Source organism: Vulpes vulpes, chromosome 10 (genome assembly GCF_048418805.1).
Source record: "Vulpes vulpes isolate BD-2025 chromosome 10, VulVul3, whole genome shotgun sequence".
In the NCBI taxonomy this organism is placed as follows: Eukaryota; Metazoa; Chordata; class Mammalia; order Carnivora; family Canidae; genus Vulpes; species Vulpes vulpes.
In genome coordinates this window covers 97,260,419-97,288,399 of record NC_132789.1, presented here as the reverse complement: position 1 = coordinate 97,288,399, position 27,981 = coordinate 97,260,419, and the positions used below count along the sequence as shown (strand labels likewise).

At 38.6% G+C, this 27,981-nt stretch overlaps 1 protein-coding gene across 2 annotated transcripts; it reads right to left on the bottom strand.

Moving 5' to 3' along the window:
* Positions 1-23: 23 nt before the first annotated feature.
* On the bottom strand, positions 24-27,739 carry TMA16 (translation machinery associated 16 homolog). Of its 2 annotated transcripts, XM_072724986.1 has the most exons (8): positions 27,450-27,543; positions 25,925-26,494; positions 15,045-15,157; positions 9,712-9,749; positions 8,347-8,431; positions 7,055-7,203; positions 2,597-2,639; positions 24-1,247 (listed from the first exon to the last, which is right to left on the bottom strand). In XM_072724986.1, exons 2-8 carry the CDS (start codon positions 26,066-26,068, stop codon positions 1,067-1,069), a joined length of 753 nt encoding a protein of 250 aa, XP_072581087.1. In that variant the 5' UTR covers positions 26,069-26,494; positions 27,450-27,543; the 3' UTR covers positions 24-1,066. The 2 variants fall into 2 exon arrangements, with proteins under 2 accessions (XP_072581087.1, XP_072581088.1); XM_072724987.1 differs by lacking the exon at positions 25,925-26,494 and having other exon boundaries at positions 27,450-27,739.
* Between the last annotated feature and the right edge of the window lie 242 nt (positions 27,740-27,981).

Here is a 27,981-nt window from a genome sequence, read left to right as displayed (position 1 = left end):
AAAGAAAAGCAAATCAGCATCAGTTTGAAATTATGAAAATAAATTTTATTTTTAATTTTCAATAAAAAAGCTGTTAACATTTTAAATAAATTGTTAATGAAACTTAGTTGATATCTAATCTCTTATAGCATTAATGTTTTTACTCAAAGACATCTGCATCGTATCCTTTAGAAAACAGCCTAAAAGATAATTGCATTTAACAAGTTCTATGAAGAACAACATTATAACACATCCATGGCTTTCACGATACTTAAAATACTGTTGTCACTTAGCGTCTCTCTCAGAAGAATAAATAACAGAAATAAGTAACACAACCACAATAACAGATTCTCTGCTCATTAGTTGTTTCCACAAATAAAGCCATCAGTTTTCATGAGAAAGCAGAAAATAACATACAAAGAGTTAACCTGAAATCATTTATCCCCTTTATCAAAAGATAGAGTAAGAGTGGGAGACCAACATCACAAAAATAGTCACTATTTTTTTTTCTTTACTATTTAACTCTGGCTTAAAGACAATAAAAATAATGTATAGTCCATCAGTGTATATTCATTCCCTATCACATTTTCCCTACTTTATAAGGAAAAGAAAATAGGTCTAATGTTTAAGAGGAAGATTAGTGAAACACTATTACTGAAAGCCAATTTTGCTATCATCACGGCTCAAAAAGGATCCACAGGACTCTTCCACAAAACAGGTGGCTCTACAAGCCCTAGAATATGAGATCGGGTGATCCAAGGTAAACATGAGAGGAAAAAAAAAAAAAAAATCAAAACACTTTCTATTCCTTATTCATATGACTCCCTCTGTCCAGGAAATTTAGATTAAATAGATCTTAGATTGTGCTTTTATTTCACTACATCTATTTCAACAATTTAATGTAAATGAAAAGTAACATTCATTTTTAAACGAAAATCGTAACACTTTTTGACACTGCAAATGGGATTCTCATCATGAAAGAAACTACACAGCAAGTTCTTGTTATCTACACACTTATTTACCATAATCAGGTCAAATATAACTTGATGCTCTCAATTTACTTACTTTCACTTCAAACAAAGGACAATTATGCCACTGCTGGCATTTCCTCATCTGAGTCACTTGATTCATCTTTTAGTTCCAGTTCCCCTAAATCTTTGTCTACGGCTGTAAGAGTTTTCTTCTTGCACTTTTTGGGGACTGCATCGTTAGCACAGATTTTTCTCATTTTAATGTTTGGCAATTTCTTCAGATCCAAATCCCATTCCCTAAACAAAAGAGAGTACGTAAAGAGGCTGCGGGGGTGGGAGATGGAGGAGCTGTCAATACTTAAAACTCTGAAAGCAGTAGAACAAAGCTTAATAAATTTACAGCAGATTCAAATACACTAGAAACAAACAACATATGCATTAGGAAAAAAAAAAGTCCCAAGTGAGGCTTGCTTTTGTCCATACTTATCCTCTCATTAACCTACAAGAGCAATAACTGCACAGATATCCACATACCCAAACTTCCAACGTAATACAGAAAAATATTAAGACAGAAGTGACAAGGAGGCTCTATTCCATTGGTTTATTCTCCCTAACCTGAAGACTCCATCTTACCAAGAACCTCAAGAAGCAGTGACTATATCATACCTGCAACTCTTCAAACTGCAGTCAGAAAAGACTTTTTTCTTTCCTTTTTTTTTTTTTTAAAAAAAAGTTTACTTATTTATTCATGAGAGACATACAGAGAGACAGAGACATACAGGGAGAAGCAGGCTCCTCGGGCAGGGAGCCCAATGGGGGACTCGATACTTGGATCTGGGATCATGCCCTGAACCAAAGCAGACGCTAAACCACTGAACCACCCAGGCGTCCCAACATTTTTCTTTTTACACTTCGTGGTAGTCAGTTTTAGTAACCAAAAAAAATGTTACCGTTACAATAGAAAACTTCAGGGCAGCCCCGGTGGCGCAGCGGTTTAGCGCCACCTGCAGCCCAAGGTGTGACCCTGGAGACCGGGGATCGAGTCCCACATCAGGCTCCTTGCATGGAGCCTGCTTCTCCCTCTGCCTGTGTCTCTGCCTCTCTCTCTCTCTCTCTCTCTCTTTCTGTCTCTCATGAATAAATAAAATCTTAAAAAAAAACAAAAAACAAAAAACAGAAAACTTCATCTTTCAACCACTGGACTGACTAGTTCTTGACAATTTATTCTTTTCTCCGGTGTCACTTCCAAGGAACCATCTTTTCCAAAAGAGGGTGCTGCAAATAGTCTGGGGATAGAATTTTGAGCCACTGGGTCTGCTGCTGTTAGTTTATCTTTGAAAAAAATACGAATTGGGGAGCAATAGTGACATCAAATTCTCTTAAGTATTTTATTAAAGTATTTAAAAATATTTTGAAAAATATAATCACCATGTCACTATCATTTCAGTGCACACCAGGTGTTTCAAATAAACAAAGTCAGGAAAAGTCTTACTTTGTCTGATAAAACAGATCAAGTTAAAAGAAACCCCTGACGTTTTTTTTTTTTTTTTTTTTAACTCTAATGTCTAAGTTCAAAAAGAAAGTAAGTTTGTGTCCCATGTATTTTACATGTAGCCTCAAGGAATCATAAAGAGAGATAGACTTACCTAAAAGTTCTCAGATTACCTGCATTTACAATGTCTGGAATCTCTGGGAAAGAAAATAATTTATACCCATTAAGTAGTATTCTTTAAATCACAACATTTTACAGTTTCCTTGTTTATTATCTCGGATACAACAAGTTAGTGGCAGCAAGAAAATCCAAAGCAAAACAAAATTTCAAAGCACAGCCATAATGCTGTATGAAAAGGAAGTTCTGGCCTTCCTGCGTACCGCAAACTAAAGACTGAAATGATTTGTCTGTTGTAGCTTCATTTTTTATCAGTTCTTTTGTCAGCTGCTTAAAAAAAAAAAAAAAATCTTCGTGGATTTATGAATAAAAAAAAAAAAGAAAAGTTCTGAAAGTATAAAGCGCTTAGTTTAAGAAGGTGATTTAAGAAAAATGCTATTCAATGCTAAATTCTAGCACAAAATCTATAAAATGAAATAAACTTATTAATGAAATAAACCATGACCTTTTAATCTATGAAAGACACCTGGCAATTTCTAACAATCAATCCCCTAAAATGCTAGATTTAAATATATATTTTCTTGGTGAAAAGCACAATTTATTTTCAAGCATATATTTCATCCTGGCAAGACAGAGTTTATCTGAGAAATGCAAGGATTCTTTAATATTTTTAAAAATCACATTATTCAATATGGGAACAAAATTTAAATGAACTATAAATCAATAGATGCTCAAAGCAACACAATAAAAAATCTATTTTTTAAAAAGGTTTTATTTATCTATTCATGAGAGACACAAGAGAGAGAAAGAGAGGCAGAGACACAAGCAGAGGGAGAAGCAGGCTCCATGCAGGGAGCCCAATGCGGGATTCGATCCTGGGACCCCGGGATCAGGACATGAGCCAAAAGCAGATGCTCAATCACTGAGCCACCCCGGTGCCCCTAAATCCATTTTCAATAAAAAACTAGGTACATTACCATGATTAGAAAATTTACCATAAACCAATATGCACGATCATAGTTATCAGTAAAACACAAATGGCATGTATAACTAGAACACTGCTGCAAAAATTCTGGCCAATGCAATAAAATATTAATTAATATCTAGGATCAATGAATGAAAAAGATAAAATGAAAATGCTTAACACAACTGTATGCAAATTATGACAATAGTTTCAGAAAATATGAGTATAAGGGGATCAAGTGTTTAAAAGGTGTAAATTAAACACCATTTTTAAAAAAAGAAATCCTACTAAAAAGAGTCAGAAATAGTTTTACCACCATGGGGCAAAGAGGAGAAATGTAAGAATCCAGAATTCAACAACAATTTGCCCAGGTTAATAGGCCCCTATAAAGCTGTCAGAGATCTCAAACCCTTCACCAGACACACTACCTAACTCTGGAAGAAGCAGCATGGAACAGCTGGAAGAACAATGGATCTGATTTTTTGTGGTGACTCAATCACCAATACATGTGTGACCTTGGCCATGTTCGGTTAACTAATTGCCAGATTCATGGTCAACAGACTTTAGGAGGAAAGAGCAGCAGCACAGAGACCAACTGGGAGGCCATTAATGGTACAGTTGAACCAATGGTGGCCTGGGCTAGCGAGGGGCTGGTAGTAGCAGTTAGTTACCAGATGCAAAATACATTTTGCTGATGAGCTGGATGGAGTGTTAAAGTGACCACAGGTTTCCGACCTGAGCAACTGGGCAGCTGGTGATACTGCTGCCTGAAACAGATGCTGCAGGAGCACGTTTTAGGAGAAAAGCTAGACTCTGCTTGGGGACATATCAGGTATGAGATGCCTAGAAGACATTCAAATAGAGATTTTGAGAAACCCTGGTTTGATAATACGAGTCTGGAGTTCTAGGGACAGATTAGGGTTGACAGATAAAATTTTGAAGTTATCACCATGTAAATGGTATTTAAAACCACAGGCTGAAAAAAAAAAAAAAGAAAAAGAAAAAAAAACCCACACAGGTTTTTGAGGGACACGTGGCTCAGTGGTTGAGCATCTGCCTTTGGCTCAGGTCATGATCCCGGGGTCCTGGGATCGAGTCCCACACATTAGGCTCCCCACAGGGAGCTTCTCCCTCTGCCTGTGTTTCTGTCTCTCTCTCTCTCTGTGTCTCTCATGAATAAATAAATTAAATATTTTTAAAATAAAATAATAACAACACCATAGACTGAATGAAATGCATTAGGAATTAATATAAATAGGAAAAAAGCAACAGCCCAAGGAGGGGGTCCTAGGCCAATATTTAGTTTGTGAAGATGAGGAAGATTCAACTTAGGAAACTGAACTAGAAAGAAAACTATGGAAGTGCTGGGTCTTCTTTACCAAATGAAACATCTGACAAGAAAATGAAATGATCATCTGTATCAAATGCAGCAGAGAAGTTGACTGAATGAGAATCAATGCCCAGTAAAGCAACTATTTGTGTTATCAACTCAGAGGTTATCAGTGTACCAATACTTGTAGTTGGGTGATGGAGAAAACAGCTAATTAAAGTGGGTTCCAGAGAAAAACCAAGATGAGGACATGGGAGACCTATGAGCATAAACAATTTTACACTCTTACAAGGTGACTATTCAGTGAAAGGGACTCTGGCATCACTGCTTGAAGCTCTCCCCGAACCTCCTGTATTACACTGTATAAGGCATCTTGATAAATAAAACTTCATGTAATTTTTTTTATTTTTATTTTTTTAAAGATTTTTTTAAATTTATTTATTCATGATAGACATAGAAAGAGAGAGAGAGAGAGAGAGGCAGAGACACAGGCAGAGGGAGAAGCAGGCTCCATGCCGGGAGCCCGACGTGGGACTCGATCCCGGGACTCCAGGATCGCACCCTGGGCCAAAGGCAGGAGCTAATAAACTGCTGAGACACCCAGGGATCCCCTTCATGTAACTTTTAAACAAGTGCCAAAGTAGGTATACTATTTATTTCAGTTTTTAAATTGAAGAAAAGAAAGCGTGGCGGGGGAGGGTTAAATAACTTGTCCTGCTATACGGTAAGCTCTAAGGGTTTAAGTCGCATCTGTCTAATGCTACAGCTATTTTGTTATTTTTTCAGTGAAGAAGCTCACTTCTTAGAAATGATGAAGAGGAACTGCCAACTTTCCTCTTTTAGAAAACTCTGGTAACCTAGTAAATCACCATTTGAGTGACTCTACTTTTCCCTTCTCGTGTCCTAAATCCCATTGTTAACTTTTTAATTCACCAATTAAGAGTCAACTTGTGAAACTCTGGGCACCTCACCTTCAGACCCTAATGAAGGTAGAACCCCAAGTCCACACTCCCTTCCTCTCTCTCCCTTCCACCTCCCTGTATGGCCTTGGGCGTTCTATGGACCTTCTAGGCCTTGTGAGTAAAAATTTCATTTTGTCCTTTTTGTTTGTTTGTTTCCCCCAAATTTCCCTGACCGCTGTTACTGAGGTGCATCCCTGCAGTCATAAGAACCAGGAGGCCGTACCCGCCATAACTCTGGCTCTGGCTGGAGAAATACCTAGGGAGGCTCAATGCAAGTACTAGAGGCCCAGGTGAGTGTCTCAGGCATTTCTAGCTGATAGCATCCCTATCTCTAGGCTGGGCCCAACACAAGATATTTCCTTTTAGGGTTTTATACTTCAGTGTTGTTTATTATCAAAACTTAAAAACTTAATTTGCTATTAAATATTTCATTTATACTGTACTTTTCAAGTAAATCCACATACTATAAATGCTGTAACATGGACCAGAAATGGAATGTGAATAAAGTAATGTTTAGGACCATGATCAAGTCTAAAAGGGACAGATGTTACTCCACTGTAGCAGATTATGTTGCCAGGCTATTTGAATTTTTTTTTTTAAGCCAGAAATCTACATGCTTTATGCGAAATCGACAGATTTATTCTAGACTGACAATTAACAAGCCAATCAAATACCATTTGCAGGCCATGTTGCCTCTGGGTTGTCACCTGTTTGTGGGCTTTGCGAACCTTAAGTACCCTCACCAAGTGCTTTTTCTTCAGACAATGTTGGTAAACTAACAACATGCTTGTCTATAAGAATGGTAAGAGATGCTACAATGCTAAGAATGAATGTTCAATTTCTAAAGTTTTTCAAGAATGACTGCAGCTACTATAGCTTGGTCCTACAGGAATTAGAAAGATAAAAAGGGCACAGCACCTGCTCTAAAGAAACACAGATGCAGCTAGAGATGGGCAAGTACTAACTCTACAATAAAGCAAATTAGGAATGTGCCGGAAGGAGAGGAAAACTTTACTGTCAGGGTAGAAAGATATGATATCACTATCACAAGTGACAGTTTTGAGAATTTAGGAAAAAAATAAAAATAAAAAATTATTCAACAGACTCACAAAAGAAATCAAAGAAAGAAATTCAAACTAAACTAAATAAATACAATAAATAAAATCAAACCCTTGAAATACATTACAAATCTGGTATGACTATGTATTTTAGAAAGAAAAAAAGAAAATGAGAACACACCAAGGCCATATCCTTCATACTGTTGTCGCTCACGCTCCATTGTCTGCTTGATGACTGTCTCCCGGGAATAGTGCCGCCTTCCCTGCCTGTCTTTGATGCTGTTATGTAATTCAATCTGCTCTAGTTCACTGCTGAATCGATTTAAATACCTGAGAAATAAGAAAGCAATTTGAGTTACAAGTCTACCCACCATTTGGCTTACAGTACATCATTTAAAACAAACCCCAGCCTTCGTCCGTCCTTGAAATTTGTATATTCTCCTGAGTTCCTTGTATCCTCAGACTTCAGACCCTCCCTGGATAGTCCAAGCATGCCCAAAATTTCAACATCCAAATCACTGCTTGCTATTCAAGTATCTGCTAAACTCCAGACCCTCACACTCAACCACCTCCTGGACATCTCCATTTGGATGTCCCATAGAAGCTTAACATATCAAAAGTGAACTTGTGCCCACCTGTATCCCCACCCAACCCCCACCAAAACTGTCCCATCTTTTTTTTGGCTCTCTACTTCAGAAAATAGCACAACCATCCACCCACCTGCCCAGATGAACAACGTAGGTGTCCTCCTTGACTCCATTCTTTCCCTTTTATGTCACATCCTAAGTTTTCAGTAAGGATTGTGACTTTCTACCTTCTTAATATTTCTAGAATCTTCACTTCTCTTCACCATACTGCTACTAACCATGGAGAGGCCAGCATCCTCTCTTGCCTAGATTGTTTCATCAGCCTTTCAACAATGTCCTGCCCAAAGCCATGTCCCTTCAGGCCACCATCCTCATTCTCACTACTATAACATTTCTAAAGTTTAAATATGATCATCTCAGGTACCTACTGTAAAAAGCTTCCTGTGGCTCCCAATGTCCTTTGATAAGGTCCAAACTCCTACAATGATACTTGAGGCCTTTCATGAGCTGCACCTGTCACTGTCACAATGCCCTCCTTGAGCCTGTTATTTTGGTTATATTAAATGGCCAGCAGATCACTAAATATGTCACTCTTATATCTGATACTGTTCTCTCAGCCTAAAGGCTCTTGAACTAACCCACCTCAATCTGCTAATTAGGAAGCCTTTCCTGATCCCAAGAAACCAGGTTAAGTAAACACTCAGAGGCTGGGAAAAGTTATAAGTCTAGTGGAGTAGCTACACCAGGGTGTGAGTCTAAAGCTTTCATGATAACAAAGCCCATTTACTCCTCTATTAAATCCAGGACAGAACTCGGTCTCTTAAAGAACCAAGTTGGAGAATTCCCCTTTTCTGAGCCTTTTGCTCATAACATGCCCAGTGTTTACCTTTCAATTAATTCACAAGCATCTTTCTTTGAATATCCTACTTTTTTGGGATCAAGATGACTTTGAAACCACTGCAGTTTTTCACCTGTAACAACAAGTATCAAAATAGATGAACATCATAAGTCAGCACCTAAGCAATGAGCATTCATTATAATTTTCAACATCAGTGTGTTTAAAATAGTATCAAAATTTATTTCAATGTTAAATATAAAGGCTCATGTGGGCTCAAAGCTAATTAAACCAGTCTGTCAGAAATCAAATTGTCACATTTTAATCTGGGGAAGAGACAGGGGTGGGAGAGATGCTTTTTGATATATATTATCCAATAAGGATGCATGAATAAAAAAAGAATATGTTAACAGAACATGAAGTTCTAAGTATTTAAAAAGCAAAAGATAGAACACTTATCTAAAATAATAAAAATGAAAATTAGATTAGTGGTGAGGATAACACTGATGAACTTTTAATAAGCAGCAGGCTCTATATCAAGAGTTTTACCATCCTTTGAGGATTATTATCCCTATTCACACATGTGAAAGGTTAAGTAGCCTGTCTGGGTACTCAAATTAGTAAATATATTAACCATACAAGATCTGTCAGATACCGTGCAAAGAGTAAATGGTCACATCAGGGTCACTTTCAGTTACAGCCATACCTGAGATACGGATGACCTACTTAGAAATACTATTACCTGAGAAAGCATTGAAGATCAGTATTCAAACAAAAAACGAACAAAGCCTAAAAGTCATTATTTTTTAAAAAATTTTTATTTATTTGAGAGAGTGGAGAGAGACTGCAGAGAGGGAGAGGAAGAAGCAGATCCCCATGGACCAGAGAGCCAGACATGGGGCTCAATCCCAGGACCCTGAGATCCTAACCTGAGCCAAGGCAGATGTTTAACCGACTGAGCAACCCAGGTGCCCCTAAGTATCACTATTTTAAAGTCAGGCTTCTAAGTAAAAATTTACTAATAATAAATCTAGCCAAAAAAAAAAAAAAAAAAGATGGTGACACTGAGATACAGACAGAGGATGCATATATCCACATCACTAAATATAAACTGCTGTTTCCAAAATACTTAGGCCATAATCCTTCCTAATTCTAATGGTTAGGGAGCTAGAATTAAACGTCAAGAGAAGGAATAGTAGGTAGACAGACAGATGGACAGATGTAGGTAGGCAAGCTGGTAGATAAATAAAAATAGTTTCTGAAAAACTGAGCTAGATATTATTAACACTTTTTAAGAGTTAACAATTGCTTTTACTTTGTTTTAATTAAGTCCAGTAAAGAAAAGTCCCTAGAAATAGGTACAGAGCAGAATTTCACTATAGTTTAGCCAGAGTATCAATGAGTAAATTTACTTACCAATAAGATTGAGACGCAATGCCTTTTCATTTTTCAATCTTGGAAGAAAGGGTACATAAGGTATTAGAAAATTTCCGTAACAAATTTTAAAAAAATCTGTCAAAAACAAACAAAAACTGCCCACAGAATCTTAAGTCAAGGATCATTCTTTTATATAAATGAAAATAATTTGTTAGTGCAGAAACCCTGAACACCATGCTTTTCTTTTAAATCGCTGGAACAAAATGTTTCTAGAAACTTTCCTTTAGCTCTTCAGTGACTAATGACTAAAGGACACCTATAGAACAAATCAGTTTTGAACACCAACAAAAAAACTGGACTGGATTATGAATGTTCAGGTGGATAATACTTGTGCACAAGAGTAATGAATACCTTCTAGAAGATGAAGTGTGGCCACCAAGACCAAAAGGCCTTAGTGTCACCTTTTAAACTTCAACAAGAACAAAAATAGAATGTTTACTTTTCATAATTTGAAAAGAATTTTAATAAGAAAAAAAACTGATTTATTCTCAGAAAACAATCTAGGAAATACATGATTCCTATTGTTGGTATTCTAAACATTAATTAATTCAGGTGACCTTTGGATAGTTAGTTTTTGCCACACTTTATGCTACTCACTAGAGATACAGCAAAGAACAAAAAAAGTTACTGTCCCTGCCTAACAAAGCAGACTAGATTTACTCTCCCACTTTAAACAACTAGAAAACTGGGAGAAACAAAATGAAGCTTTCTTTAAGTAAAAAGTTTCAGGCACAGAATGGGAGAAGATATTCACAACACAAATAACTAACAAAAGGACTTGCATTCAGAATGTGCAAATACTTCTTACTACCTACTTAATAAGACAATCTAATACCAAAAAGGGCAAAAGACTTTAACTGGTTTTTCATCATATCAAAGATATGGAAATGACCAAAAGGCACATAAAAAGATATTTAAACATCATTGGTCAGGATGTACAAAATTAAATCAAACTAAGACACTATTATACAACTATCAGGGTGGCTACAAAGTTTTTTAAAAAAACTGATAATACTGCAGGTTTGAGTGTACTGATATGGAGAGAATGTAGCCCTAATACATTGATGGTGAAAATATAAAATGATACTATCACTTTGGATAAAGCAATTTCTTAAATACTAAAATGTGACACCTAACATACAACCAACAAGTCTTATAAACTTAATTTCATATAAACTCAATTTTCTTACACACTTTAACATACAATCACCATATGACCCAGCAATTCTAGTTCTAGAGAAAGAAAAATGAAAACAAATGTCCAAACATTGTACATGAATGTTCATGGCAGCATTATTCATAACAGCAGACACTGGCAAATTTTTTCTTAAATGACTGGAGAGTAACATGTTAGGCTCTGTGGGCCCAGTCACTAGCATGGTGGTTAGACTGTTCTACTACCAAAAACCCAAATCTGGACACTGAAAATATGGCTCTTTTACTGAATACTCTTTATACCTCAAAGTTGATTTTTAAAAATAGAGACTAAATTCATTCATTTCAATTAAGCATAGAGGAAACAATCTAGTTAGAAATCAGGTTGAGGTAATTCTGAGTGAACTCAATGGGTCCTGAACTAGACTGGTTATGAGCTGGGATAGAGAAAAGTAAAGAGATTTGAGATTAATTCTCTAAAGTAGTTTTTCCTACATTTCTACCCATTATGCTCAGTTTCTCTCTGTTAGTTTCCTATACTAAGTCATTGTCTTTTGGTATCTAGGCTTCTTAGTTGTATACTCTGCAAGACAAAATATGATAGTATATATACCAACAAAATATTGCTAGGTTGAGAAATCATAAAATAAAGCCAAAATAACACAAAATAGCCATCTATGGGGGTGCCTGGGTGGCTCAGTTAGTTGAACGTCTGACCCTTGATTTCGGCTTATGATCTCCGGATCATGGATCAAGCCCTGCGACAGGCTCTGTGCTTAGCATGGAGTCTGCTTCCCCCTTGCCTTCTCCCTCTGCCCTTCCTCCAGCTTGCTTATGCATGCTCGCACTTCTCTAAAAATAAATAAATCTTAAAAAAAAAAAAAAAAGAGCCATAAGTTCTCTGTAAATTGTGCATCACCTGAAATATACTAGTCTTCAAAACATACTAGTTTCTTTTAACATGAACAGAAGCAATATTCCACATAGTCCTAAATTGGAGCATTCAAATACTGAAAAAGAACACATCTGAGCTCTTATTCTGTTGCTATTTACTCCTGAAGTATCTTTGAGTAACCAGAGTCTATCAGTAGAGTCAACTTGACCAACCAGCAGGTCTGTTTTTGTATCCTTGACCACTAGTCAAAGGCACTGCAAGATAATAGACATCCTCCCTGATCTCCCCACTACCTGTGTTTCTCCCTTAAAAGGACCTTAGGAAGAGGTACAAAGAATTCTCAGTTCCGTGTAAAAGCATAGAAATTGGATACTTTATGCTGCCTGGCTACCTCTGTTCCTTAGAAAAACCAAGTATCTTCGTAGGCAGAAAGTTCACAAAAGGTGTTAGTATCTAAAATGGTCCCCACTGATTCTTGTGTCTTGATAGTCATGTCCTTGTGCTGCCTGAGTGTGGCTGGCTAGATGTAGAGATTTCAAACAAATAAAATAACACAATAGCGATGGATGTCATTCTGAAATAAAGTTTCAAAGACTGTTTTCCATCCTGGCTACCTTCTCTTGTTCTATCTCAGAGTCTGTGCTCTGTCAGAACCAAGCCATCACGTTGTGAGTAGCCTATGGAGAGGCTCGTGTGGCAAGGAACTGATGCCTCCAGCCACCAGGCAGCCATGACTTGAAGTCTACCAAAAGCAACATGAGCGAGCTCGGAAGCAAAATCTCTCCCTGTTAAGCTCGGAGATGAATGTGGCCCCAATCAGCATTTTAACTGTAGCTTTGTGAAAAGACTCAACCACAAGCATTCAGTTAAGTGGCACAAGAATTCTTGGCCGAAAAAAAACCGTTTCCAGCTGCTATGATGGCACAGGATTTCTTATACAGCAATAGGTAATTAAAGCAGTACTTGATAACTGCTATCCGTTATTAAGAAGCCATGGGCACCTGAAGTTCAAGTTAAGTCTTGCTGGTACCTTTTCTATCATCTTGCTCACAGTTGTTCCAATAGTCTGAGTATCTTGTAATCATCCATCTCTCCAAAATATGCAGCTCAGCATTTCTGTCTTGCTGGGAGTACTACTCTAGTGCAGGAAGATCAGCAACATTTTATGTGTTTATGTCATTTAAAGGAAGATAATCCATGGTCAATGATGCTGCTACTCAAAAAGCTGACATCTATGACAGGCATAAGCCTGTTTCATAAAATACATTACATACTACTAAACCTTTGTATTTGTTTGCTTCTGGAACCATAGTGGTTACAATGAGGACCTACCTCTTTAAAATAAATGAGAACAATCTGTTTAGAACATTGTCTAAGTAGAAAAAATTAAGCATTATTTTTCAACTGTACTATGAAAATGGAGCTTCAGCCCAATAATGGAACCTCTTTAGAATAAGTTATATAGGAATCAGCATGCTGTTCAATTTTATCCTTCCATAATTCTTTTATAATGTTGATTCTGTAAATTAGTGCATAAAATCCTGAAAATACCTGACAACATTCGACTCTAGACTCACTAGCAAAGCACTTATAAGAGAAGCCAAGAATTCAGCCTAATTCTAACTAATTCTAAAGCTGTATTTCCTAAAATATTGCCATATATACCAGTAGTACTATATAAGCTGATCTTATTTTTTAGTATCTCAGACACAGAATGAAATCATTTTTAAACAAGTTACTTCCCCATTTTATTTTGATTCCCTCCAATTACAGTAAGAAGACGACTTCATTTAATGTTTATTTTACAAGTCTTCCAACCTTTGCCAAATCTTTTCACCAAGGATAAAAGCAAGCATGCCTCAGACTCAGACCATATAGGGGAGGCAACAGTTATCTACTTGATTGTAATACAGATCAAGTATTTCCTTCAAAAAAAAAGATACTTAAGGGTAAAATATTCTAAAAAAAATATTAAGTAAATAATACTATGGGTCAGCGGTTCTCATAGTGTGGTCCCTAAACAAGCAGCAATAGCATCAACATTACCTGAAACTCATTAGAAATGCAAAATTTGACACTGCCCCAGACCTGAAGGAAAATTCTAGGGGAAGGAACAAAATTTTAATATGCCCTACAGGCATATCTTGCATACACATTAAGTTTATTAAATACTAGTACAGGTGGTAACAAAAACTGCAAAATTATAGAAGTAGTAATCATGTCAGAAGACATAGCAAAATTCATGAAAGTAATACATTAATTTCTTAAAGTTTGAAAATAACTTTTTTTTTGGAAAATAAATTTTAAAGCATTACTGCTATCATCCCAATAACCTTTTTGAAAAAAAAAAAAAAGAAAATTTGATTATACTATCACAGCACTTGTCTATTCTCTTTGAGAAAACTTCTTGCCAAATCACTGGCAACAGCTAACCTTCACTAAATATGTGTTTAGGTCTAGGGTATGAAATTAATATATAACAATGAACGTGCTGGTTTCTATCAGATAGTGTGGAAATGCGTCTACCATTTATTAAAATGGTAAGGCTACTTTAAAATAGCTAAAATGGGGCAGCCCCGGTGGCGCAGCGGTTTAGCGCCGCTTGCAGCCCAGGGCGTGATCCTGGAGACCCTGGATCGAGTCCCACGTCAGGCTCTCTGCATGGAGCCTGCTTCTCCCTCTGCCTGTGTCTCTGCCTCTCTTTCTCTCCCTGCATCTCTATGAATAAATAAATAAAATCTTTAAAAAATATAAAAATAAAATAAAAATAAAAATAAAATAGCTAAAATGATGATTTTTGTCTTTACAGCTTCATTTCAAGTAAATTTTCTGTCTCTACAGCAGCTCCCGGGGGCTCTCACAGGCCAAATATGGGGGTAAGAATTGGTGAGTTATACAGGGTGGGCTGCTGACCGTAGAGGGTAGACTAAGGGACGGGAGGCAGAAAAGAAGGGGAATTACATACACATTTGGAATTTCTAAGAAAATTTTACTATGAATTCTTCACATCAAGAATTCAAACCAACTTCTAGAATGGCATAAGAATCTATGAAAATCCACTCCTCCATAAAAGCAGAGAGAATACTAACAAAACTTGTCAAATTCAACTTCTTCAGAAGTATGAAAATTAAGCAAAGTGCCTTCAGTGCACAGAACATACTTAACATTTGTTAAAGAAAGACGGGAATACTGATTAAAGATAAATGTATAAATGGGCTTTACACCAATGCACAATACAAATGATAAAAAAAAAAATACTTACTTTTCCTTTTTTTCTTGTTTGTGGACCTCTCTTGTAATTTGAGCTGCTTTTCTACTATATGGATGGATGACTTTTTTTTCACGTCCTACAGTTTTTCCCTTTGGGGCTTTAGGCTAAAACATAAGAAAATATATGACATACATAGTCAGATATGTAAAAGGTTTGTCAAAAAATTGTCTTTAGAAATAAATTTAAAAAACAGTAATATAAGAAATACCATAAGCCAGAAACACTACTATTTATCAGGAGATAAATAAGACCTGTTAAATGACTGGAACAGTATGTATTTCCATTGTCATACAGCAACGATATATTCAGAACTACTCTTGAGTGATATAAGAAAATAAAGAACGGCAGAGAAAAGGTCAATAAACCCAGCTCTTCAACCATTCCATCTTCAGTGTAGGTAAGAGAATGTAGACGGTGAGGAGACAGAGTTAAAAATATGTGTCACAGTTAAAAAAAAAAGTTGGGGAGGTAGAAGGAACACATGATGTTCATGGGAGCCTGACTGTAAAGGTTGCACGTGGAACAGAGTGGGCACGGAATCAAGCAAAATCAAACTTGGGTTCATAGAAAAACAAGAGGAAATAATAGAAGCCATCTCAAAATCAGCACATCCAAAAAAGAACGTACTATTTTCCCATTCAAACCTTATGCCAGCTAAGAAGGTCATAATTCATTCAGTCCACTGAACTAGACATTCAGGTAATTCTTTATTCCTACATACTTCTATGTTTTATCACACCTGTTTTTATTTTGGAATTAGATTTGGCTTCCTATAATAGAACCCTGACATAATAATACTGTAACCTGATAAAGTTTAGTTCTCTCCTGTAAAAAGTAGGAGTATGAAGTTCTGCTTCACAAAGTCCTCAGAGATCCAGGCTCCTTCCATCTACCATTCTTAAGCTACAACCTCCTACGTATCTATATAGTTAAGATGACTTAATACCAAGTCTACACTCCAGCCAGTGAGAAGTAGAAAAAAAAATAAAAAGGCATACCCTTTTCCTTTAAGAGCAAGACCTCTGAAGTTGGGAGTCTTCTGTTTACATCCATTGACCAAAATTTAATCAGTGGGTTATATGTAAGGGAGAATAGTAAGTTTAATTGTTATTCTCAGAAAAAAAAAATACATTATAAAAGAAAAAGTCTATCTGGGGACAGCTGGCAGTCTCTAATATACCTGATCCTCAAAAAGGTCAAGTGTTCCTAGAATCTTCTCTTCAAAACTATCGTCAATGCCTTAATTCAGCCTCATGGTTTTTCATGATTAGGATGGCCTCTAGATTCTCACTGCTAATTCTTTTTTCATGGAAGTCGCAGAGCTTACTTTTCTGCAGTATTTGCCTAGTAAAATCCTTCTCCACTGCTAACGAGCTCACACATACGTCCCAACTCCTTCATGTGGAAAACAATCTATCCCCAACCTACTTCTCCAGCATTATTTTCATTCTTCAAAACACCCTTCATCCCATTCTTACTGAACTTCTTTCTCCTCCATTTCCAGAGCACACTTTGCTATTTCATAATTTCTGGAGACTGCACTTGTTACTTCTGCCTGCAAAATCCTTTCCCTTTCTAGTTCTTTCATAAAATACAACTCAAAGTCACTCCTCTGTAGAACTTTCTGCAGAATTAAAATGACCAATTCCTCATTCACACATGTATTCATTCCTTCAGAAAATATTCACTGAAATACACCAACAAATATTCACTGCTCACTTCTTGATAAACCTGACCAAGATAACTCCAACTCTGAAACCCAGAATGGCACTGGAAGATGGTTACAGGTATAGAATACTATGAAATCGTCACACAACAGTACAGGCATGCTTTGTTTTACTGTGCTTTGCAGATATTGTGGGGGTTTGATTTTGTTGGTTTACAAACAAGGTTTGTGGCAACCCTGCAGGGAGCAGGTCTATCGGCACCATTTTTCCATCAGCATCTGTTCACTGCATGTCTCTGTGTTGCATTTCAGTAATTCTTACAATATTTCCTTATCATTATTATTATTAGATGGGTCATGGTGGTCTGTGATCAGTTAATGTTATTCTTGTAATTGTTTGGGGCACCATCAACTAAGCAAACTTCATCAGTAAATGCTGTGTGTGTCCTGACTGTTCTCACTGACCATTCTCCCATTTATCACCCTCTTCTCAGGTCTATTTCCTGAGACAGAACAACACAGAAATTACACCAAATACTAACCCTACAACGGTCTCTACTGTTCAAGTGAAAGCAAGAGTCATATATCTCCCACTTTAAATAAAAAGCTAGAAACAACTAAGCTTGGTGAGGAAGGCTTGTCCAAAGCTGAGACAGGCCAAAAAGGTAGACCTGATGTGAGCGCAAAGGAAAAGTTCTAGAAGGAAATTTAAAGTACTATTTCAGTGAACACAGGAATGCTAAGAAAGCAGAATACCTTTAATACTGATAAAGACAAAGTTTTGAGTGCTCTGGATAGATCCAACCAGCCACAGCATTCCCTTGAGCCAAGGCCTAACCCAGAGAAAGGCCTACCTCTTTTCAATTCTGTGAAGGCCAAGAGAGGTGAGGAAGCTGCAGAAAAAAGTTTGAAGCCAGCAGAGGTTGGTTCATGAGGTTTAAGGAAAGAAGCCATCTTCATAACATAAAAGTGCAAAGTGAAGCAGCAAATGCTGATGTAGAAGCTGCAGCAAGTTATCCAGAAAAATCTGATGTAGAAGCTCCAAGTTATTATAAAGAGTTTTAATGTACATTTTCAATGTACGCAAAACATCCTCCTACTGGAAGATGCCATCTAGAACATTCATAACTAGAAAGAAGTCAAAGCCTGGCTTCAAACCTTCTGAAGACAGACAGACTCTCTTGTTAGGGGCTAATACAGCTGGTAACTTTAAGCTGAAACCAATGTTCATTTATCATTCCCCAAAATACTATAGCCCTTAAGAATTATGGGAAACCACTCTGCTTGTGCTCTATAAATGAAACATACATCTGCTTATAACATGGTTTACTGAGCATTTTAAGCCCAATGTTAAGACCTACTGCTAAGAAAAAAAGATTCATTTTAAAATACGACTTTTCACTAACAAGGTACCTGGTGGCCCAAGAGCTCTGATGGAAACAAACAATGAGATTAATATTGTTTTCATGCCTGCATCCATTCTGTGTAGCTCATGGATCAAGGAGATTTTGACATTCAAGTCTTATTAAATAAATACATCTTATAACGCTACAGCTGCCATATACAGTGATTCCTCTACGAATCTGGGCAAAATAAATTCTTGAAAGCCTTCAAAAAATGATTCACCATTCTAGAAGCCATGAAGAACATTCATGATTCATGGGAAGAGGCCAAAATATAACATGAACAGGAGTTTGGAAGAAGTTGATTCCAACCCTCATGAATGACTTCAAGGGTTTCAAGACTTCACCCAGAAGAAGGAACCAACTACAGATGTGGTGGAAAAAGCAAGAGAATAGAAATATAAGTGAAGTCTCAAGCTATGATTGAATTTTGCTGCAATCTCATGATGAAACTTGAATGGCCAAGGAGTTGCCTCTTACAAATGAATAAAGAAAAAGATAACTAATGAAAACAAAATAATAATAATAAAGCAAAGTTTTACTCTTTGGAAAGGTAACTTTCTTCCATATATCCTAACAAATAAAATGCTTTAAAAAAGAAAAGAAAAAGGTCACAGAACCCCAAGAAAAAAAGTTACTGATACTGCTAAAACTTAACAGCTAAAGTTACAGAGGTATAACATTGTTTTAGCAGTATGTCCAAGTCTATAAAAAACTTCCTTTAAAAATTTAATAAAAACTTTCTTTAGAAATAGTTTCATAGCCTCGGAGTATGATAATGTTCTCATCTTTTAGAAGTCTCCGTTTAAGAACCTCCCAGAAGTGAAATACACTCCCAGAAGTTTCAAAGAAGAAACAAAGAAATTGAACTTATATTCTGATTCAGGTGTAGTTTGTGGTTCCTTATATTATTCATGAAAAGGTTGCCTCAGGGCAGGGTATAAATATATAATAAGGCACAGCAGTATGTACAACTTGCTAAATGTTAAAACATGTTCATATTTTTCAATATATTAAAATAAAAAAGAAACACTTCAATAGGGAAAAACTGCAGTAAAACCCTATCAAAATGTTAATGTATTAAAAATGTCTTAACTGAAAAGTTAAAAATCAGTTAATATCTCTTAACTGAAAAGCAATTAATCTCTATCAGTCAGGGGTTCTCCAAATTTATTTGTAGAGCATCTAATTCATAGAATAATGCAGAATGTAAACATATAAAACTAGGGGTGGAGGAAAGAGTTTGAGGTGTATTTTCTATAGAAAATTAATGTTTCAACTTTGAAAAATACAAGGGCAGCCCGGGGGCTCAGCGGTTTAGCACAGCCTTCAGCCTTCAGCCCAAAGCCTGATCCTGGAGACCCAGGATTGAGTCCCATGTCGGGCTCCCTGCATGGAGCCTGCTTCTCTCTCTCTCTCTCTCATGAATAAATAAATAAAATCTTTAAAAATAAAGAAAATGATTCGAGTCAAATATCTGGATGCCCAAGTTGAAGAACGCTAGCACAGTGCAGGGGAAACCAAGGACTGAATGCAACCACAGCTAAGGCCTAATGTCACTAAAAATGTAGCCCCTTTGCCTGACTAGAAAAAACTCTGGCCTTCACGGTTGCTCATGATCAGCTCTGTCTTTGGTCTTTTCTCTCTCTCTCTCTGTCTCTCATTAATAAATAAATGAATTAAATCTTAAAAAAAAAAAGACAAAAATAGCATTTCCATTCCAAAGCATAACTAAGGCACTGTTTTGAATAACTACGCTTACTTTGAAAAGTTTCTGGCACCACAAAAATATTCCAGTCAGAAAGTAATATTAAAAGTAACTCCTTCCTACAATCTTTAGGAATTACTTCAGAAAATTTATTTGGACTTGTAATTGAGAGGAACAGAAGAATACACATAAACAGTTTATTCAAACAAAAAAAAAAGAATAGAAAGGTATTTCAGGGGCAATATGCTTCAAATATTCCTGTTAAAATCATAAACAAAAAGGAATTTTTTCTTTATTTATTTTTTAAGGAACATTTTCTAAAAGACCACGAAGGTCATCATAGAATCCAGGCTCAACAAAAGACAGAAATGCCATTTAGACTACCCAGTGTAACTAGAAACCTAGAAAAATGATTATTACACCAAACACATTTAGGGTACATAAAGGTATACAAATACTTAAAAAAAAAGTCATACCTAAAACTGAGAAAGCTTATAGTGTAACATTTTAAACACCAAAATAAATTTCAAAATATGATAATACTAAGTCACTCAACACTAATGACATGATGAAAATGAGATGGATTAAGAGAAGCTGCTCTTTATTTTGGCAGTGAATATACCATGAAGAAATCCACAGCATTTTCCTTGCTTTACAGATAAATATGACAGCAATGACCAATCATTAGTTAGGGCTTCCAGTAGGAACTTAATGGTTCAGCACACAATCCTTTGTAAACCCTATTCAATTCTCAAGGGCCATTTCAAATTAAAATTTATCTCCTCCTTAAAGTACCCAAGAAAAACTCCTTTGGGCCTGAAAACCTTTCTCTTTTGGTGATATTTGCCATGTAGCACCTAATATTATACTGCGTTGACCAGTCATTTAACATTTACAAAGTCATTTACACTTCTCAACAGTGGCTCCTTAACAACTATAAACACGTCATATCAGGCTGTAAATAATACTCTGAAAGAAGTAAAAAAAAAAAAAAAAAAAAGATGATGCCCCAAGTAAACACTCGCTAAGCACCCACTGTACATTAAATAAACTACCTGTGAATTAAAAACATTAAAAATGGTCTTTAAAAGTGTGAATTATCAAAAAAGTGTGAATTATCTCAGATAAAAATAATTTTAATAATTCATAAACACTGCTTTCCTTAAGAATATCTTAATAATTCTCTCATGCAGGTTTCAATTTTATCTTTCATGTAAAAAAATCTAACATCAAGCTCAACTTTTTATTTCCAGACTTACCTACAAATACCTAGTCAGAATTAACCTTTCTCCCATATTCTCTGCTACCACTTTTTACACTTGTATCTTGAGCTAGATTAGTTTTTTTTTTTTTTTTTTAAGAATCACTGAGCACATATTACCAGGTACTAGAATAGGAACTAAGGTTCCAGGATCAGCATCAGAACATGGACATGCCCTCATGGAGCTTACAATCTAGTTATCTTGTAAATAACTATATACTTTAAAGTCCAGAAAAATGGCCAGAAAGTAGAGGATCCTCACTGAAACTATATAATATGTGGGCCTAATTTTTGGAAATTAAGAAAAGCCTCCCTGAAGAAATAACTTGAGATCTATTTGTTTAAAAAAAAAAAAAAAAAGATGACGCAAGATGCTTGTACAAAGAACAGTTTGGAAGGAGGTAAAGAGTGAGACTACTAGTAGTACGGAGGCCATTAAGAAGAGCTGAACAGTCAAGTGGCCTAAGTATGGTGACAGTGAAGGTGTGAAAGAAATGGCAACATTTGAAATACAATGACAGGACATGAATATGGAGGACTAGGGAAAGGGAGGAGAGTTAGGGATGCCACCCCAAGTTTGCAAGACAAGCAACCACCTGGTCTGAATCACCAATTACCCTTAGGATAGAAATGGCACATGGAGACAAGGGGCATCAAGAATTAACTTTTAGACATTAGTTCAAGAAGCCTGAGCAACAGTTAAGTAAAGTAGAGATAAATACTAGTCTGGCACTTAGAAAAAAAGATCTCTGCTAAAGATGTAAATTAGGGACGACTTGAGAATATAGGTGGTACCTTAAAGCCACTGGAGATAATAAGATTCTCCTCAGTAAAAGAGTAAGAAAACAGACAATAACTAAGCTCAGATGAAATACATGTATTTGATGAGCACCTACAATATAATGGACACTTATAAAATCATTAAGAAAAAGACCTACAACCCAAAATAAAAACAGGAAAAAGAATACAAACAAGTCACAGAAAGATAAATACAAATGTTTTTAAAATATTGAAAAGACATGTGGTCTACTTTAAGAGAAATATAAATTAAAACTATAATAAAATAGAATTTTTAGTATATAAGACTAGAAAAGATTTTAAAAATTATCAACACTGCATTACCGAGAACGTGGGTGAGTTAGTGGTCTCATAAATAAGCAGTCTCATAAATAAATGCCCTCCTTCTGGAGTACAATTTGATAGACCTTATCAAGATAAAAACCACACACGTCTTTTGACCAAGGAATTCTATTTCTATTAATTTATTATAGAGGTACATATTCACACATATACCAAAAACATAAGAATAATCAATGAGGCAGTGTATGCAGTAGTAAAAGAAAAGCATGGAATCAGCTTAAGTATCCATTAGAGATCTGGTTAAACATATTGAAGTAAAAGCAAACAATAGGTTATTAGTTGTAAAAACAAAAACCCAAGAGGCGTGCAGCCTGGGTGGCTCAGCGGTTTAGTACCACCTTCAGCCCAAGGTGTGATCCTGGGGTCCCGGGATCGAGTCCCATGTCGGGCTCCCTGCATGGAGCCTGCTTCTCCCTCTGCCTGTGTCTCTGCCTCTCTCTCATGAATAAATAAAATCTTAAAAAAAAAAAAAAAAACCCATGAGGCAGAACTCACATAGGTCTCTAAAATTAGGGTATCAGGGATGCCTGGATGGCTCAGTGGTTGAGTCTGCCTTTGACTCAGGGCATGATCCTTGGATGAGGATTTCCAAGGACGAGTCCCACATCAGGTTCCCCATGAGGAGCCTGCTTCTCCCTCTGCCGGTGTCTCTGCCTCTTTCTGTGTATCTCTTATGAATAAATAAATTAAAATCTTAAAAAAAAAAAAAGCTAAGAGAAAACAAGACACATAAGAGTGTGTCTAGTATAAAAAGGGGAGTTAGAGGACATTTATATATATGCTGGTACATGCATATGAAATATCCAAACGGCTAAGAAACTGTTAACGGTCACTGTTTCTCAGGTGAACTGAAGCATTAAGTTAACAGAGTTGGAGGAAAACTTGTGGTAGGTAGGAAAACTGACCTCCCTTCCAAAAACATCCATGCCTTAATTCCACAGACTTGTAAATAATTTATCATTCAGGGCAAAGGCGACGTTGGAAACGTGATCAAAGATCTTGAGACTCGGGAGATTAACCCCGATTATCCACATGGGCCCAATGGGGTCCTTATAAAGAGGAGGAAGGAGAATCATTATCAAGAGAAGGGGTTGTGGCCTTCCCTACAGGAAGAGCCTCTTAAAGAGAAGAGTCCTGTCAACACTTGATTTTAGCAGAAGAATAAAACTCACTTTTAGACTCCTGATCTCCAGATATGCAACGGTAAATGAATCTGTACTGTTTTAAGCCATTACATTAGTGTTAATTTTTCACAGCAGGAATACGAATTTAATATACTTTTCATGTGCAAACATTTTTTACCATCTGATTTTTTTTTAAACCACGCACATACAACATTGTTCCAAAAAGAGGCTGTATACTAGGTTGCTTTTCATTAACACAAGTCCTTACTTTTACACTCAAGAGCAAGTCAGCAGGTAATCTCTTTAAGATTGAGGCGAAATAACAGACACATATACCAATGGAACAGAATTGAGAGTCCAGAAATAAGCCCATGCATACATATATGGCCAAGAACACTCAATGGCAGAATGACAGTCTTCCATAAATGATGTTGGGAAAACTATACTCATACATAGAAGAAAGAAATTGAACCCAACCTCACATCACTCACAAAAATTAACTCGAAGTAGATTAAATATTTAAATGTAAAGCCTAAAACCATAAGACTTCTAGAAGGAAACATAGGGGAAAAACTCTGACATCGACCTTGGCAACGATATTTTTTGGATATGAAACCAAAAGCTCAAGCAACAAACCCAAAATAAAGAGCAACTACATCAAACTAGAAGGCTTCTCCACAGCAAAAGAAACGATCAACAAAATTAAAAGGCACCTTTCTCAAAAAAATAAATAAATAAAATAAAAAAATAAAAGGCACCTTTCTCTATGGGAGAAAATATTTATAAACTATATCTGATAAAAAGCCAGTACCCAAAATAAATAAGAAATTCATACATTTCAGTAGCAAAACAAACCAATAATCAGATTTAACAATGGGCAAAGCATATTTTCCCAAAGATATATAAATGGCCAACAGGTACATTAAAGGGTGTCCAATCACTAATCATCAGCGAATGCAAATCAGAACCCCTGTAAGATATCAACTCACATCCGGTAGATTGGTTGTTATCAAAAAGAGAGACAAGTGGTAGAGAGGATGGGATTAGTGGAACACTTACGCACCGTTGGTGGGAATGAAAACTGATACAGCCACTATGGAAAACAGTGGAGAGGTTCCTCAAAAAATTAAAAATAGAATGAATATATGATCCAGCAATTCCACTCCTGGGTATCTATCCAAGGAAACAAATTCACTGAAGAGGTATGTGCACCTCTATTCACTGAAACCTTATTTATCAGAGCCAAGACATGGAACAACCTAAGTGCCTTTCAACAAATGAGTGAATAAAGAAAAAAAAGTGTATATATATATATATATATATATATATATACACCTACACAATGGAATATCAATCAGCCATAAAAAAGGAAATCCTATTATCTGAAATAATATGGACAAAACCTAAAGCATTATGCTGGGAGGTAAGTCACACAGAAAAAGACAAATGTTGTATGATCTTACATATATGTGGAATCTAAAAAACAGGAAGTAGGCTGGTGGTGGCCAGGGGCTGGGGTTGGGGAAATGTTTCAAGGTGATCACAAACTTCTAGTCATGAGTAAAGTTCTTGAGATCAAACATACAAGATGATTACTGTACTATACACTTGAAAGGTGCTAAAAGTGGCAGCTACCTGAGATGATATATTATTACCTAAGCTCACTGTGGAAGTCATTTCACTATATATCAAATCATAACCCTGTACATCTTAAACTTATACAATGTTCTAAGCCAATTACATCTCAATGCAGCTAGGAAAAAAAATTTAATTGAATCAAAAAATTTAAATTTAAAACCACCACCACCAAGATTTAGTAATTTACAGCTTGCATTTATAGGTGAGTCCAACCTCACGAAATTCTTGTCATTAAGGAATATGCAGGGAGGTCAAGGAACACTTGATGCCCTCAGTTACATGTCAAGATAAACCGAGTGAGGAGGATGGCATACTTTCAAACGTTTTATAATCTAACTAGGGAGGAAAATAAGCACACTTAAACTTTATAATAATGGGATTATATAAAAATAATATATGGGAGTGCCTTGTGGCATAGTACACACCAAACTAAAAACTTTTAATATGCTAAAAACTTTTTGCCATGCAGAATAAAGAAGTACTGGGTCAGATGAATTAGTTTGAAAAGACTGTTCACATTAGTTGAATCAAGTTTTGGTATAACAAAGAAACAGAAATTTGAAAAGTACCCAGAGTGGTTCAAAATAAGAAATAAAAGTAACAAGACTAGACAACCACAAGCTCCACTGCTAACCATTTACTACTAATTACTGCATTTACTAAGTGCTAGACGCTGGGCTTACTGGCTTCCACTGGATTTTCCCTGGCAGGTCTACGAGGCACCTCCTGGGATCATCCCCCTCTAACAGGTAGGACAACTGAGGCTTGGAGGCGGTAAGTAAGTTCACCAAGACCAAATTTTAGCAGAGACAGATGTCAAACTCGGTCCTCTGGACTCCGTAACCCACACTCCAAACTGTACTGAGACGTTTAGAGCAGCCGATATAAAAAGACGGAGAAAGGAATGAATGAGTAGGTAAGTAGGGAGAACCTCCAGGGCCAAGCTGAGCTGCTTTAACCTCAAGGGCGCCAGAGCAGAGCCACGGGTCGTGTACCAGGAAACCGAAGGGCGGGAATTTGCCAGGACAACAGACTCACAGCCCCCTCCGCCTCGTGGGACAAGGCGATCCCCCATCACGCGGCCGGGGGCAACCGCAGCCAAGTGCCAACCGACCCAGGGTCACTGCCTCCGGGCCCCGCTCCGTACCCCGGGGGCGAGAGCGGCGGCGGCGCAGGGCGCAGGGAGCCCCTGGGCCGAATCCACGCGCTCCGGGAGGACCCAGAGCAGAGGCCGCAGGGACGGGGGCACCGAGGGCAGCAAAGTGACAGGCGCACCGCAGGGGCAGAGCACGCGGGGGACGAGGCCTTTCGCGACCACAAACTTCTTCACATTGTTGCTTTTACAGAAAACTGGTGGAGCTCAGCGGTTCAGCATCGCCTTCGGCCCAGGGCGTGACCCGGGGTCCCGGGATCGAGTCCCGCGTCCGACTCCCTGCGTGGGGCCTGCTGCTGCCTCGGCCTGGGTCTCTGCCTCTCTCTCTCTCTCAGGAATAAGTAAAATCTTTAAAAAAATAAATAAAAACTGGTTGAAGATAAATATTCATCAAACTGTATCCTAAAAAAACAGTGTCGTAGTCAGAAATCATTCTAAGGACTATTCTAATGAAGTCTAAGTTTAAAAAAAAAAAAGACAGAAACCAAAAAAGAAGAAACCATCGTATTTGCAACAACGTAAGGGGTAATTTTAAGTAAGGGAATCCTAAATACGGGATCCAGATGCTGATCCAGAGCCCGAGGGGCTCCTGAACGTCGCAGGTTCATGGAAAGGAAACACCAGAGGGTTTCAGTTTTCTTCCTTGAAGTGGACGAGCTCCTTACTACGAACCCTCCCGTGTCCCCCAGCGACCTCCTTACTACGAACCCTCCCGCCTCCCCCAGCGACCTCCTTATTACGAACCCTCCCGCCTCCCCCAGCGAGCTCCTTACTACGAACCCTCCCGCGTCCCCAGCGAGCTCCTTACTACGAACCCTCCCGCCTCCCCCAGCGACCTCCTTACTACGAACCCTCCCGCGTCCCCAGCGAGCTCCTTACTACGAACCCTCCCGCGTCCCCCAGCGACCTCCTTACTACGAACCCTCCCGCGTCCCCCAGCGACCTCCTTACTACGAACCCTCCCGCGTCACCGCGCAAGTACACACTCGACTCCTCCTAAAACACGGCAGGACAGTCGCAGCGTCCGAAGGAGGGCGCGGGGGCGGGCGCGGGGGCGGGCGCGGGGGCGGGCCCGGGCGGCGGCGCCTTCCCAGCTCCCCGACCTTCTCCCCCGCCCCCCGCGCCCCACACCGCTGAGGAGCACCGAGAGGCCGGCGCGACTCTCCCTCCGCGCACACCCCAGCCCCGCCCGCTGACCCACCGGGCCGGCCCGTCGGCCCCTCCCCGCGCCGCAGCACCCCGGGCCCGCCCCGCGCCCCCCGCCCGCGGCCGAGGGAGCCCGCCGGAGAGCTCGGGGGCCCACCATGCCGCTGCCGTCCTCGCGGCCCCGCGGGAGCCACCGCCGACCGCGACCGCTCGGGGGAAGACGCGGCCTCCACACACGTGCTCGCCGCGGAAGCCGGGGGCGCGGCCGGAAGGGGCGGGGCAAGCGCGAGCCTCTGAAACGTCCCCGGGAACCCGCGCCGTGTCTTTTGAGCCCGCACTTGGACTTTCCAGGCCTAGGCCGGGCGGCTTGCGACCCCCACACGGCAGGGACCCCCCCCCGGGGCCGGAGGGCGAGCGGGGCCTCGCGTCCAGGGTGAGGCCTGGCGTTAGAGCGGAGCTTGCCGACGTGCGACGCCCCCGGCCAGGGGCGCCCGGGGTCCGCGTGCGGGTGCCCGGCGGCTTCCGGCCGGTGCGCAGCCCCGCGGCACAGCTTCCGGCGCGGCGAGGTGGGTGGTCCCCGGCGGGGCGGGGGAGAGGGGGGCCAGGGTTGACCCGAGGGCTGACCCGGGGACCGCGGCTGCATCATGGGGCCTGCAGTGCGAGAACCGGACGGGAGATGCACGACTCCA

What these genes read in the sequence shown, in the direction of transcription:
- TMA16 (XM_072724986.1), bottom strand. Translation starts at nt 26,068, where the DNA reads ATGGGGGATCGCCTTGTCCCACGAGGCGGAGGGGGCTGTGAGTCTGTT. An exon ending in ATTGCGTCTCAATCTTATTG is followed by an intron (nt 8,432 to 9,711) that starts GTAAGTAAATTT and finishes TTGTTGTTACAG; the next exon opens with GTGAAAAACTGCAGTGGTTT. An exon ending in GGTAATCTGAGAACTTTTAG is followed by an intron (nt 1,248 to 2,596) that starts GTAAGTCTATCT and finishes TCTTTTGTTTAG; the next exon opens with GGAATGGGATTTGGATCTGA.